This window comes from Penaeus chinensis, chromosome 35 (assembly GCF_019202785.1).
Source record: "Penaeus chinensis breed Huanghai No. 1 chromosome 35, ASM1920278v2, whole genome shotgun sequence".
In the NCBI taxonomy this organism is placed as follows: Eukaryota; Metazoa; Arthropoda; class Malacostraca; order Decapoda; family Penaeidae; genus Penaeus; species Penaeus chinensis.
Window position 1 is genome coordinate 7734030 of NC_061853.1, and position 16036 is coordinate 7750065.

General features: G+C 35.4%; 1 protein-coding gene across 2 annotated transcripts in view; it reads right to left on the bottom strand.

Annotated features, from left to right (window-relative positions):
• The window catches only part of LOC125044250 (transmembrane anterior posterior transformation protein 1 homolog), a 15519-nt gene extending 1131 nt beyond the window's left edge, over nt 1–14388 (bottom strand). The window contains exons 1-9 of one of the 2 annotated variants that reach the window (XM_047640804.1): nt 14249–14388; nt 8016–8137; nt 6992–7122; nt 6137–6325; nt 5460–5682; nt 4816–4966; nt 3138–3307; nt 2467–2627; nt 1–2318 (exon numbers count right to left, since the gene is read on the bottom strand). The exon at nt 1–2318 is cut by the window's left edge and continues 1131 nt beyond it. In XM_047640804.1, the coding sequence (XP_047496760.1) occupies nt 1559–2318; nt 2467–2627; nt 3138–3307; nt 4816–4966; nt 5460–5682; nt 6137–6325; nt 6992–7122; nt 8016–8137; nt 14249–14261 (1920 nt within the window). In that variant the 5' untranslated portion in view covers nt 14262–14388 and the 3' untranslated portion in view covers nt 1–1558. Of the gene's footprint in view, nt 2319–2466; nt 2628–3137; nt 3308–4815; nt 4967–5459; nt 5683–6136; nt 6326–6991; nt 7123–8015; nt 8138–14185 lie in introns of both variants that reach the window. The other variant, XM_047640803.1, reaches the window with a different exon arrangement.
• Nucleotides 14389–16036: the final 1648 nt, after the last annotated feature.

Here is a 16036-nt window from a genome sequence, read left to right on the forward strand (position 1 = left end):
ATTTATGCCCACAATATATGCATAAATTTCCATGTCTCCATATCAAATATACAACAAAGAGTTAATTCAGGTAATAATCCACACATCAAACAAAAGAGGCTTATTTAAATACAGCTCCTGTCAGGACTAGAATACTAATACTTAATAGAAAAGCAGATCAAGATGTTATAATGACTGAATGAAGTAAATGTGGAACCTCCTTAGTGATCTGTGGTCCAAAACCACTGGCCACTTCTACAGCTGTTAAGTTTCTCTGTGTCCCATTGCTTAAAATACGAGGAAGGCAATCTCTATGGCTAGAGAACTGGATTTGAAAATTCCTAATCTGTGTATATCTGTTGTTATATGGCTATTATGGTGTTGTATGCATTTCAGTGTAAAGATACAATGATCATGTTTTGCCTTGCAACTGGAGATAATATCTAACAAATGCAGTCAATTATGGAATGGTACTTTTTTTTTTTTCTTTCACTTTAAACATGTGCAGACTTTATGTAATTGTGCACAATGCTGGCCACAACTTGTCATATATTGGTGTTGATATTCATAAATAATCTTTATAACATTCTGCAGTTCCAAAATTGGGTAGGAGGGTAGGAGGGTAGGAGGGAAGGAGGGAAGGAGGGAAGGAGGGAAGGAGGGAAGGAGGGAAGGAGGGAAGGAGGGAAGGAGGGAGGGAGGGAAGGAGGCAGGGAGGGAGGGAGGGAGGGAGGGAAAGAGGGAAAGAGGGAAAGAGGGAAAGAGGGAAAGAGGGAAAGAGGGAAGAGGGAGAGAGACAGAGAAGACTACTGCGTTATTAAAACCTTACAACAGTTCTGACCAATACTGTATACTTTACACATGTGATGAATATAGTTTGGCATTCATGTGATACAAATACATATTGAAGTTCTATGAGTTGACAAGTAAACTTATTTAGTAATGATACTCTCTGTCTTATGATGGCAAGATCTTTTAACTGTACAACTGTTCAAATACCAAAATTCTACATTTGCCTCATCTGCACTGGAGAAAATATGTATACTAAGAAAAAAATAATGGAAAATGGCATCCTTTTATAGCAAGAATAACAAAAATTCATGTCTTGTACTTCACTTTCCAGAGATAATGTTTAACACCTAAATATGGAAGAGGTTCCTCAATGAAATAACATTGCTAGCACTCTAAAGATGTACAACTGATGAAATGCAATAATGGCTTAATATCTGAAACAGTATTCTAAAATCAATTCTCAGGGTAAGTGATGTATAAAAGAAGGCTGCTTAGAAATCAGTTACTCTTTAAAACTTTATGCAGAATATCATTTCATATACATTAAGACTATCTGAGCTCCTTTTAACTTAGAACATTAACTATTTACATGTACAAAATGAGAACCTCAGATTAGAGCATAATAACAGCCAGGTTTTTAAAAATGTTATACTATTCAATCTCTCAAGTTCTGCATCCAAGAAATTTTGGTCCATCTCAAACTATAGGGTGAATAAACATTTGTACCAAAGTCTCCAATTTCCAGACAATAATAATAATAAACAAAAAACAGAAGATAACTACCAATTCATAACAAGTCTCCGGTGTCAGTGGAACCTCGGTATCTTAAGGAATCACAGGACAAAAAAGGAGGTCTCTTAGCCTTTCTCACTTCTTCAGGGAGTATTTCTAATTCCATATTTTTTGAAGAACTGGTCTTTGAGCTCTCTTCTAAGGCCTGAATTCTTTCTGTTTGATCTTCCGGTATTGGAGTAACACCAACAACTGAAGACACACAAGGTGTTTGAGGCTGTGATGACGACTGCTGTTCCAAGGAGCTGTCAACAATGTCTGAGTTGTCTGCAGAGACTATGCTCTCTAGGGAATGCTGAAGCCAGTACTGACGGCTCACATCACTCGTGTAGGGTCCTTCATTGATCCCTACACTGGACAGATTAACCATACTATTGGCCATAAGACCCTTCTTAGACTCTCCCAAAAAATCCAGGGAACCGCTTCTTGGTGGACCTGTTGACGATGGTGTTGAGCCCATGGAAGCAGATACTGGTGTTGTCATTTCAGGTGTTGGGGTAAGGGACTTGGGTGTGAGTTTGTCTCTCACAGTTGACAGGGGAGGTGGAAGGCTCCACCCTCTGATAGGGCTAGTAGCAGCTTCCACTTTCTGAGGCTCCTCTTTGTTATGGTTGACTTTTGCACCACTGATGCAAGTGTCACTTTCCTTCTTCTTATCAGTAGTCTCAGTTGTGGATGTACTTCCTGCAGATCGTTTCTCAGCACTGTCTATGAGCTGACAAGCTTTCCCCAGAATAATTACGCCATTGAGAACCCTGCAGAAAGATATATCAAGTAGAGACCATGTCATAGACAATCTATAGCAACAAATATTTTCCAATTTCCATCAATCTAATACCAATATGTAAAATACAAAGGACTATCATATAATACAAAATCCATGAGTTCATACTGAAAAATTACCTGAATGATAGGAGGCATAAGAATCCAATAAGCAGGATGAGATAGGATGCAGGGTTACTGAGGCGTATGGACTGACTTAGGATCCTGTACATCACAACTCCGAGTGGGAGAGGAATGAAACCCATCCTACGAGCCACAAGGTCGCTGTGGTCAGAATATGCCTGCAATAGTTGCATAGAAAGATGTGTCAGTTATGAAATATTGCACAGAATTATTGCAGAATAGTGATAAAAAGACAAGGGAAATGGACATTAACCCAGGTGCTGGGTAAATGCAATTCTGATTTTAGACGGCACCACAAGTGCTCAGCCACCAAGGAATCAATTAGTGAACCTTATATTTCATTGATACTGTTATTACTATTATAGACATTATAATTATTATGATGTCATTTACATTGCTAATAGTGGCATAAAAGAATATTTCCCAAACCCACAGTGGGTGTGTATGGCATGCACATACATGCCATCCCTGGTGACATCTGGACAAAAAAAAATACAGTAACTATATGAAACTCTCTGATTATAATCAAATTACTAAAGTTCAAATTACTAATCAATCTATTGAGTTAAAACTGAATACACATTGCTTGTTGAAAGCTTGAATCATAATCAAATTACTAATATCTTAGTCATATCTCCTTACACAAACATAAAACCATAAAAACGCACATATTTCTGTTTGCACATGATGAGGTCAGAAGCCAGAAGAACTGTGTAATCCTTGTAGGCATCTGCAGCAATGTCATTGAACCTTGTTATGAATGCATGCTTCAGCCAGTCCACCAGTACTTCCGTGCCACAAACCAGTAAGCAATCAGGCAGCAGAATCCAAAAGCGTTCTGGAATTAAGGTGATGAAATGAGGAATAGGTGGAATAATGGATTGAATGATTGAATACTTAAATGGAAAATAATGAATAACTCTTTCACAAACAGTCAGATAATATGTTTAACAAATTTCAGAAAAATCACAAAAGACTTAAAACAAAAAGATTACTCACAGAATCATACATTCAGTGATGCTACTATATCTGCAGAAGGCAATTTAACCTAATCTACAAACTCTTATTTGCCAAAATGAGGACCACCTCTCCAGTATAACAAATGTTGCACTTGACGCGTCAACCAAAATGTTGTTCGTGTTTAACATTTCTTAATATCATTTTAAAAGTGCTAATCCTTGAAAGTCAGGTTCCCAATTTTCAACACTGTCATATATTATAAACAGTATCTAGTGTTTGGGAGTTTGTGTCACTTGACTTTTGCCCACCTTTTACAGGATTGTGAAAATGAACCAAACAGCTTATAGTTATGTAAGAGAGGTGTGAGTGTATTGTGGCCTTTGGTTTGTGGTTTAGAATATGGCTGATACACACACACACATGCATGTACACACACACACACACACACACACACACACACACACACACACACACACACACACACACACACACACACACACACATATGATTGCATGCGTGCACGCACGCACAGACACACACACACAAACATCTCTAATGGTGTAGTTACAATACTAAAAAGAACAGTCTGAATTAAGGTAATTAATATATAATATCTGGGCAGAATAGTGTTTCTATGATTCCTTCTTCGATATAAGCCATATTCTTTGAATAGAGAATAAGAAGAGGGGAGAAAACAAACAAACAAGAAGAAGAACTGATTTTCTTCCAAATCTGGAAAATCCCCAAAATCTTGTACAGCCCCTTCCATCAACACTATTTCAGTGCTCACAATCATGAATTAAAATGAATAATGGCAAAGGATTAATAGTTACTATCTAGCAATGACTTTTCACTGTAAACTACTTGACATTGCAAATCAACTGAGCAGTCACTTGTGGCAACTACAGCACATGATATTATAATTGCTATCAAAAAGGAGACAAGATCATTAGCTTAAAATCCTTGTTTTGATGGAACACATATCATCAAACAGAATAATATTATCTAAACGGAAAGATTTTGATTCCCGAGAATTTAAAAAGTCTCTGAGATAGATGCATAAACATTTCAAAGTAATATATACACTTTACACAGAAATCTGGACTGTCATAAAATCCTAATATCTTGCTTATGCACACCATAGTCATTTTTGTTCACATTTGTGGTCATAATCACACTTAAAAGCAATTACAAATATTTCTTCCTATAAACTGGTTTTCATAAGCTAGTGAGCTTATGGAAATGAAGAAATCAATCAATCAATCTACCAGTAAACACACAAAATACCAAATGAGGAGAAAACTAAAAGGAGGTTAATAATTACGAAACAAAGGCTAATGCCACTTCCTTTCTTAGAGCGCAAACCAAACTGGAAAGAAAACGTACCTTCCTTCCATGCGTACTCCTTCATAGTTTGAATGACAACCACCAAGAGAAGAACACAGATGTGGAATCTCTCTCGCACGTCGCTGCATGATATTTGTAGAAGGTTGTTCCTGTCAAACTTCTTGAAAACAGCTCCTTTCAGCTCTACAAACTGGAAGATTGGATGAAGAATTCATTGTGATGATGTTATATTAGTTGAATTATATGTATTTCTTTTTACTGGGGCAAAATTACACTTCAGAAGTTGGTATTAAGCTGGATAAAGGCAACCCGTGCGGAAAAAAAAGCTACATTTGAAACAATCATCCTCAGTAACCTATTAATTATCAAATAATTATCAACATCAACCTGTCATTACTTATTACCAATGTGTCAAGTGCATCTTCACCTCCATGTTCCAGACTTTCTATTGAGAGAGAGAGAGAGAGAGAGAGAGAGAGAGAGAGAGAGAGAGAGAGAGAGAGAGAGAGAGAGAGAGAGAGAGAGAGAGAAAGAGAGAAAGAGAGAAGAGAAAGAGAGAGAGAGAGAGAGAGAGAGAGAGAGAGAGAGAGAGAGAGAGAGAGAGAGAGAGAGAGAGAGAGAGAGAGAGAGAGAGAGAAATCACTTGTCAAATATTCTGAAATAAACTTTTGACAGATACTTACGTTATTTGAGATAACAATAGTCAACAAGCCTTTGTTGTCCGAATTGATAGCAACATTGAGTGTCAGAGCTTGTAGCAGGACAATGGTTGAATGCAAAGCAACATAAGCTGTTGCAACAATCAAGTGGAACAGGACCCCAAAGTGTTCCCGCTTCTTGCCTCGGGGTTCTGTCGCTGTCCAGAAGAGAGCATCGAGGGTGTCTTGGCCAAAGGCTGACATGAGTCTGCGTAAAAGAGGAAAATATATTTAGCCAACTTTACTTTTTAATTTTAATAATCTAGATTTTTTGGCAAACAACGGAGGTGTTCGAGGTAGAGTGGAACTGACTGAGGTAGAGATGGAGGTGACTGAGGTGGAGATGAAAATAGAGATGTCGGTGGTTGAGGTGGTGGTGATGTAAATGATGGAGGTGGTTTAGGAGATGGAGGAAGAGAAGATTGAGGAGGAGATGAAGATGAAGAAGAAGGAGAAAGAGAAGGAGAAAAAGAAGGCAAAGGGGAAAGAGAAAGAGAATGAGGGTGAGGAGGAGGAGGAAAAGGAAGAGAAAGAGAATGAGGGTGAGGAGGAGGAGGAGGAGAAAAAGAAGAAAAGAAGAAAAGGAGTGAAAAACACACAGAAAGAGAAAAAAGAAAACAGAAAACAAGCAACTACGGTGACTTCTCTATATAACTACTCACCTGTCAGCTATCTCTAGCATATTGAAGAACAGGTACAGTTTGATGGTGGACTGTGTCTTGATGATGTGGTAACACACAGAGGAGTCGATATATCCCATCAGGTAACAGCAGACGAGCACCATCACTCCCTTCAACAGGTCCACGATCTCTGCTGGCTTCAGGATGCGGCGATTCTTGTTGAAGTACAGCCTGGGGAAATGGGTCATTTTGATGTGTGTGTGTAAGTATTATACACACACACACACACACACACACACACACACACATATGTGTATGTGTGTGTGTATACATTCATATATGTATGTATGTATGTATGTATGTATGTATGTATGTATGTATGTATGTATGTATGTATGTATGTATGTATGTATGTATGTATGTATGTATGTATGTAAGTATGTAAGTATGTATGTATGTATGTATGTATGTATGTATGTATGTATGTATATATATATATATGTATATACGTGTGTGTGTGTGTGTGTGTGTGTGTGTGTGTGTGTGTGTGTGTGTGTGTGTGTGTGTATGTGTGTGTGTATGTGTGTGTGTATGTATGTATGTATGTATGTATGTATGTATGTATGTAAATATATATGTATAATATCATATATTATATATTATATAAACATAAATATATGTATATATGTGTGTATGTATGTATATGTATATATATATATATATATATGAATATACAGATAAATATATAAGTAAATAAATAAATAAATACATGTAAAAGAAAAAAGAAAAGAAAAAGAGTAAAAGAAAATGAAGACTGAAACAAAGCAAAGGGTGAAAAAAAAAAAAAAAAAGAGGAAGGACGAAGCTACGGAAAAAGACGAAGAAGGAATCTCTTACCCAAACAATTTCCTGAAGGGCCGGGTCAAGAGGCCGAAAAGGGCCAAGGAGAATCTAATGGGTAAGAAAGTGAACACGAAGAAGAAGGAATCGGCACACTGGAAGAATCCATATGCGACAAACTTCTCGAGCTGTGAAGTAGAGATGAGGAAATTGATTAACGTATATTTATAATACAGTACTTCTATGCATAGCAATGATACTTTATAAATTTGTATGACTAGTATGAAAATAAAACTGAGGTTATAGCAACTTAATACAACTACTAGTACTACTACTCTTATCATAATTTATAAATTTTCTTTTATTTTTCTATTTATTCATATTTTTGTGTGAAATACTAGTTGACATCAAGGTCTCATATTTTGACTTCTCAAAAATACCAGAACTAAGAATGCCTAATTTCAGCACAACAGGAGATTTCTTGGTTTTCAGTTGCATTCAATGAGCCAAGATTTTACTGCAAAAAGTCTTAGATGCTGAACCTCTGAAATTGATTAAGAAAAATCAAAATTTTCAAAGGAACTTTCATATGTGTCTCTCTTGTTTTTTGACTTGTGCCTACTATTATTTCTAATAAATAAGAAACCCAGATTGGATCTTGCTGAAAAATTGCATATGCAATTACTACCTTCATATCAGCTTTTCAATGCAAAGGAGGTGAGGTTAACTTCATATATACAACACCAACATTTCTTAATTATATTCAGTATAACAAACCCCAAACATATAAAAAAAATTAAACCAGTTTACAACGGTAAATGCGATGAACATAATTTACTAAGTGCACTCTCACTTGAAAAGCACCATCTCAATCTATTACCTAACTAATCATGTCCTCAATAAAAATCTCACATAAAACAAAATGAAGATTCCTTACTCATATATCAAATACTCCTTACATCTCAAATCATTCCCTTAGATGGACACCTTTATACCGTTTCCTATTTTTGATAAACTCTATAGAAATGCCCAACTATGAGTGAGAGACTGCCTCAAGTAAAACAAAAAAAAGCATACTCACTTCTCGGGGGATCTTGAAGAAGGTATAGACCTTCTCCCTCCTGGCAGTGTATCTTTCTTCGTCATTTTCTAAGAGGTAGCCACGGCGTAACTCAGATTTCAAATAATCCCTGAAGGACAGGCCTGCCAATGACAAAATTAGTGAGTGGGTGACACAATGTATATACCTTTACATAAAACTTTGCACTGAAATGAGTGTATATGATACATAATTCTGATGTTCTCTCACAAAAAAAACTTCAAAGCCTTTGGTTAATTTCTACCCCATTTATGGTCCAAAGAAAAACTATCTTTCTATTCAACACTATGATCTTACTGCTACAGATGTTATTCTTTGCATGGATTTCCTAAATGCATCTACAAATAGCTAATTTCAGATTAAAAAAGAAAAAGAAAGAAAGAAAGAAAGATAGAAAAAAAAAGACAAACTCTTCCAATCTGACCTTTAATAATAAAAGCAACATTAACATTTGAGGTTATTTCGAACAATAGATGTTAGAAGTAACAACACAATGCATTTATAGCTTTTAAAACCATGGAAACACATTTACACATACTTACAATCACACAGAATCCAAATACATTATAAATGTTTATACTTGCCCACACATTACAATATTAATAATGTGTAAATATATGTGAACTCCTGAAGCATGAAACATTATGCAGCATTTATTAGTACCATAAACTGTATGTTTTGTAATGATATCAATTTTCTCAATTTCAATTGAACTGTATGTTCTACAATCCTATAATTTATCGAATATGCCATTATGGACCTATTTTTATATGTATACTAGTGTGTAATATCATATTCTTTTTAACCCAATGCTGACGGGTATGACATGTACGTGTATGCCATGCCCACTGTGAGTTTACTTGTTTAATTGTTTTTATACATATATGACTACACTTGTACTAAGTCACCAATGAACCAATTACGAGTACTGCCTGCCTCGCCTGTTTACCCTTTTCTTTGATTTACAAAATATTTTACGTTGTCTTATTTTGCTATTACTAATGTTTATTACATTATAGTACTTATAATGTTTATAATAAAAATAACATCGATATTTTTAGCACTAGTAAAAAATTATTTTTTTCCACCAATTCAAATCAGGTAAAGTAACAAGGTTTGCTAATTGACTCCTTTGTGGCTAAGCAATAGCAGAGTCATTTATGTGCAGAGACATTTCACAAAAAATATAAAAAATGAGCACAGCATTTTCCCCGGCGACATTGAGTTAACATTCATTCCTTTTGTTTTCATCTTTCAAATTCTTCATTGTCTTCACACTTAACAGTATGTCTTCATTTCTTCCATTTACAAATAATTAATCTATAGTAAATTGTATCTCTATGCTTAAGAATAACAAAAAGATATGAAAAAAAGAAAAAAAAGGATATAAACCCCTAGATTATACCCTGCATATATTTGCAGGGTATATTCAGGGACTTATTTTTGATCTTATATCTTGTCAAATACAATTTAAAGTTTTCGTTTGAACTGATTCTTTGCTAACCACTCTTAAACTATGAAACATTAGAAAAAAAATCTTGTGAATTTGGTTCTTAACCCAATGGTCACTGACAGCATATGCCTAACATAACATATTTTAGTTTTTTACTGTTTACCGATGGTTCCACAGTGCTTAGTCGCCAAGGAGTCAAATGTGTCTTGCCTATTTCACCTGTTTACCCTTTTCCTTGATTTTTAGAAAGATTTTCTTTAATTTTCTAATGATATTAGTATTTCAACAACATAAAAATCGTTATAATGTCAATAATGATTATAATAATAATTACAGTGCAAATATTATTAGTATTTGAAAGAATCTTTTTCCAGCAAATTCACAGAATGGTGAAATCTGGCGAGGTCTCTACCATCTATTACTGAACTCCTTGGTGACTGAACACAAGTGGAACTATCGATACGCAACAAAATTCCCATAAACCTACAGTGGACAGTACATAAAACAGTGAAGAAGGATTTAGTTCACTAATAAAGATTCATAGCAAAGTGTCATGTGACTGTTATGAATGGCCAAAATCAAAGTCCTTTTAGAAGCTGCAATAAACAGTGCCTTGAAGTAAGTAATACAAGGGGGCTTCTAAAATTCGTATGGAAGGATTTTGATTTCAATGCACCTGAATATTCCTGTAGCAACATGTTATAACAGGTTCAGACATGAACCCTTTAATCCATCTGAGTAAAACTGAGGGTCATGTGATCTGAACCATGTCAGAACAGCTCTTTTTACATCTTCAACCGATGGAAAATTGGTTCCTTTCAATTACTTTTTTAAGTTTGGAAAAAGAAGGAAGTTGGATGGGGCTAAATCAGGTATGTAAGGTGGATGTCAGACGATTTCTTATTGAATTTTAAGTAGCACAGGTCTTGTCTGCCTAGCGCCGTAAGCGGGTGCATTGTCGTGGTGGAAGAGAACGCATTGATGCAGCTTTCTAGGGCGTTTTTCTGAGATTTTTTTAAAAAGTTTTCTCAAAATGCATTCATAACAAACAGATGTAAATGTTTTCTTGCTCTAAGATTTACAGATAATATTGTTCTTTTCAGTGAATCTGCAAATGAAATGCTGCAACTAATAAATTATCTGAATAGAGAAAGCATGAAAGTCGGACTTAGGATGAACAAGAAAAAGACTAAGATCATGTTCAACAGTAGAGTTCAATTCGAACAGATACATGTTCAAGGTGAAGCGCTAGAGGTGGTAGACAAGTATATATACCTAAGGCAACTCGTACAGACAAACACATCTAGCGAACAGGAAATTAAGCAACGCTTCAGTCTAGGCAGGAGCACCTTCGGCAGACACAGTAGCATACTATGAGGCTCTTTGCTATTATGTTTAAAAAAGAATAGTCTTTAAACAATGCATCCTCCCTGTTATGACCTCTAGATCAGAAACATGGACTACAACCAAATTACTGGAGAGGAAACTATTAAGTGCCCGGAGAGGGATGGAGAGGCTGATGCTGGGAATTAGAGATTGGATGAGGGCGATGTGGATCTGGGAACAGACAAAAGTGGTAGATATACTCGGGAGCATCAAGAAGAAAAAATGGCAATGGGCAAGTCATACATGTCGGAGACAGGACAACAGATGGACAAAGAAAGTAACAGATTGGGTTATAGATAACATAAAGAGGCCAAGGGCTAGACCTATGACAAGATGGTGTGACAAAATAACAAAATTTGGGGGCCAAGACTGGTAGCAAAAAATGCAAGACAAAGTTGGAAAAGATTGGGAGAGGCCTATGTCCTGCAATGGATTGACTCAGGCTGATGATGATGATGATAATAATATATATGTATATGTACATGTATAGATGTATATTTATGTATGTATGCATATACACACACACACACACACACACACACACACACACACACACACACACACACACACACACACACACACACACACACACACACACACATTCACACACATTTATATACATAATGTATATGAATGAATACACACACACACACACACACACACACACACACACACACACACACACACACACACACACACACAGACACACACACACACACACACACACACACACACACACACACACACACACACACACACACACACACACACACACACACACACACACACACACACACACTACCCATCACTGAGAGTGTCCAATTACATTTGCATAGTTTCAAATTATATATATATATATATATATATATATATATATATATATACACACATATATATATACACACATATATATACACACATATATATATATACACACATATATATATATATATATATATATATATATATATATATATATATTGCAAGACAATCGGGGTAGTGTCTTAGTAAGAATACTTGATGTATGGTTGATCAGTTTTTCTGTGAGTGCCTGTTGTGTACTCCCCTCCAAACTATGTACATCATATGATAATGTTTTAAAAATTAAAGAATGCAGTGGTCTTTATATTCCTATATGCATTTAATTCCTCAGATTATGGACAGCCTGGTTTATGGACCCCTTATGCAAAATACACCATCAATAATGATATAACAAACAACAATAATGATGTGAAAATACACTTAAGAAATAATAACTGTCACTTACAAACAATCAACAATGCCCATACAATCTTTAACAGTCCATGGTTGCAGATGATACACACACATACATCTAAACTTACATATGCATATAATTTTGCCACCCATGAACAAACACTCACTTACACTCGCACTCACACTCAACCATTATGCAAGACTTTCCTCTACATGTAGTCTGATTCTGTCAATTCACTGGACAAAGAGGTCTGTGTATGTTAAGCCTTTTTTGATTAGTAAAAAGATGGATGGATGAGCAGAGAGATAGACATATATTAAATAGACAAACAGATAGACAGATATTTCAAAAACAAATTAAAATATTGGCTTTTTGATTTTCGATGAACAGTTTTGGCAATGCATATACTGGTATTTTCTCCCAGATTCAACCATTCTGACATTCATAACGTTAACCTATTTCTTGGTTAAAAATTATATCCATGAATGAGACAAATGAAGACTCACTATTTCGATTTTTTCTCTCCCCATCTCTAAACTGCCAATTGAGTATATATTTACCTGAAGCATTACACAAGTAGGTCATTTATCTAATGTAATAGAAGTTTTTTCTAGTGTTTGAAATCTAGAGTATATGTGTTTTCTAATGTTCAGAACCAACTCTCATTAATATTTGCTATGATTCTTATACCTATTCTAATTAGTTTAAGCAAAGAAAGAAAGAATGAAACTGGCAGTCAACTAAGAGGTAAAATATTCTTTACCAAAGTTTACTCTGAAGTTTTTGTATAGTCAAAGCTTTTCAGGTGATGTGAAAGATATAAAGAAAAGAATAAAATAATAGAACACAGAATATTAGTAAAATGGATCACAAAATCAAATTCTAGCTAACAAGATTTTATTGAATCAAATAGAAAGTTTTAATGTTAGTAAATATTGAAGTGCAAACAATGACCCAAAGCATATAATGTAGTGTATCACTTTTCTGCAATATAATATATAATCAATAACTTACAAGGTAAATAAAAATATATAAACTGAAAGAACTCAACAAAATATCTAGATAATATTAAGTTTAACAGCAGCACATGAAATGTAATAAGTTGCACTTACTAAAATATAAAACAATGACTCAGTGCTTCCTCTTACATAAGTAAATGATGTTATTAATTGTGAACGACACATAACTTCTAGGCCTACAGTTAGAGCTAAAGTGGATCACTATGCATTTGTTGGAGTGTGCATAAAGCTGACTGAAGATTATGACAGTAGTCTGGGTTTATAAATGATTTTTAGATGAAGGTTACCAATTCTATAGGAGCTGAGAGATTCTAGAAAAATACAAAGTACTGCATGCTTAATGACAGTACAATGAATGTGTTTGAGTGATATGCAATCTGGAAAGAGGGTTATTTTTTTCAGTTTGTACATCATATCATAACACTATAAAATGGGATACCTAGGGATCACCACTTGACTTACTGTCTGAAACTACACTTCAGAGAGACCAAAACTAATTAATTTCTTAGGTTTGTGCAACAAATATGTTTGATTTCATTACCATGATGCATCAGGAAATGAACAGTCAAAGAAATATTTGTTTTAATGAGTATGATTTCTACATTTATCCTTTATTCCGGATGCTCCTAGTTCTCCATAGGTCTTCCAAGCCTTAATGGTGGTAGTGGAGATTACTATAAAATGTTTCCACAATACTTTCTGCTGCAATGCAATGCTGTTGATTTCCATGGCCATAAGGCAACAATAATGTGGGAAATCATGTGCTGCCTTAAAACTGAATATCATTAAACTACCCAATACCCCTTCATCAATCTTTCTGCAATTGTGCAATGCAAGCAGAAGTAACAATTATCTGTTGAAAGACAACATCTGGATGGTTCTTTGATTCCAACCCTATCGTCTATGCCTTGGGTTTTTGCCACTTCTCAGGTTATTCTCAAATCATGTTACTATCACAAACAACAAGCATTCCAATTAGTGCAATTTAAGGTTAGTTTCGCCAAACCACGAAAACCATTAATTAAAAAAAACACACATTCCTCAAACCCACTAGAACTCCAACCACACCACTCCGTACCTCCGATGTCACTCAGGTCAAGTTCTCCCACACTCTGCCGTAAATCTAGCTCATCATCCTTACCCATCCTGTTCATCTGACCCGAATTTTCAGTGTATGTAAACTTTGTTCAATACATTTCCCGTTCATGCACCTTTCTCGCCTTTACTTCTTCTTCTTCTTCGTGTTTACAAACTGCTTGGAGCGGCCGTTCGGATACGTGCTCGGAGATTTGGTTGAAAAGTTTTAAGGGTGTGAAAAGGGATACTTAAGGGACTGTGGATTCTATTATCATAATATGTGTGAAATGAAAATAATAATAAGTCTGTTGTGATGGCTTTGTTGTGTTGAGTTATGAGTGTGACATGAAAATTCCTATTTATTACAGGAAGACGGACAATCGAACGTGTCTTAATAATAGAAAATGGGGTTTTAAAGGGTAACTCTTGCAAACCAAAAGGTTCGTTGAACGTATATAGAGGGAAGACCATCTTAATCTACTCTTAAGATTTCAGTCAAACTATCACAGTCTTGATCTACGAAATGTTGACTGGAACGTGTGGTAATATAATGAAATTCTAAAAGAATATTTCTTTTGTTTCAATCTACATAACATATCAAATATTCTATTGCTATTCAGAGAAGTTGTAGTGCTATACACATATCATTTAATATTAGCATAGTTAAGTTAGTCTGTTACGATCTTCCGTTTTCTTTAATGGACTTAGCTGGTCCACTCATTGTGGTTCCTTGCAGTGTAAGATAGTTGTAAGATTTCGGAATATTGTTACGAAGGTCGTTCACAATTACTTTTCCCAAAGTACGCCAACAAACCTCATATTTGGGGTGGAAGTCTCGGAATTTAAGTTAGATAGAAAAACAAGACAAATTCAACAGTCTCAAAAAACTATTAAGAATAAAAAAAGGAACATGGTTCATGATATTTGTTATTATCATTAACACTGACAATTTTTTGCCATAAAAGCTGGAATTTGAATTTCTTCAATTACTTTATGGGCCACATACGAAAAGGACACACACATACATATGAATATATATATATATATATATATATATATATATATATATATATGTATGTATATATATTACCTTATAAATACCTGCTTTAAGCATCTGTCACAAACGGTCTATAAATCCAAATGTGCACCAGTCGCTCTTAATTGATATCTGCCCCCTTTAAAACAACGATGAAGTGTGAGGGTGGTGGGGGAGGGGGGGGGGGTGGATTTGGCTAAGGGCCTCCCGCCATCGTTTTAGAAATATAACTTTGCTGATCACACACTCTAGAAAATGCAATTAATCGTAAATGCAAAAATTCCCTGACTGACTTTTTATTACTCTGCGTTTTATCGGACAAAGCTTACATCATTATATTTAATGGAGCTTGTTACTTTCGCTACGATTGTCTGTTGATTTATTTCAAAGGAATACATTCACATTACTGTGTCGCTTTACTAGAGTAATCTTAACGAAATCGTAAAATCCCGGAGTGAGCGGATCCATTAGGTATGAATGAGGGAGGGAGGTGTATGGTGATTCGCGTCCCGCACCGGAATGATACATATGAGGAAACATGTGAATAAGTTATGCAGTGGTGTAGATATGGTTGTGTTACCTACAGGAACCTGGGTCTACAAGAACTAATGAACATATAATCAAACGCTTGGAAAATACCTGTGAAATTCTAACGCTAACTCTGTCCCTGCCAACTTTCCGTCTTACACCTTGGATTCTTAGCGCCCCATTATCTTACACATTCACCTTTGAAGCATCCTGGATCCGCCACTACAAAGTCTGCATAGTCATTGTCCTTTTCTTGACGGTATACAGCAATTTAAGAAGCAACAAAAT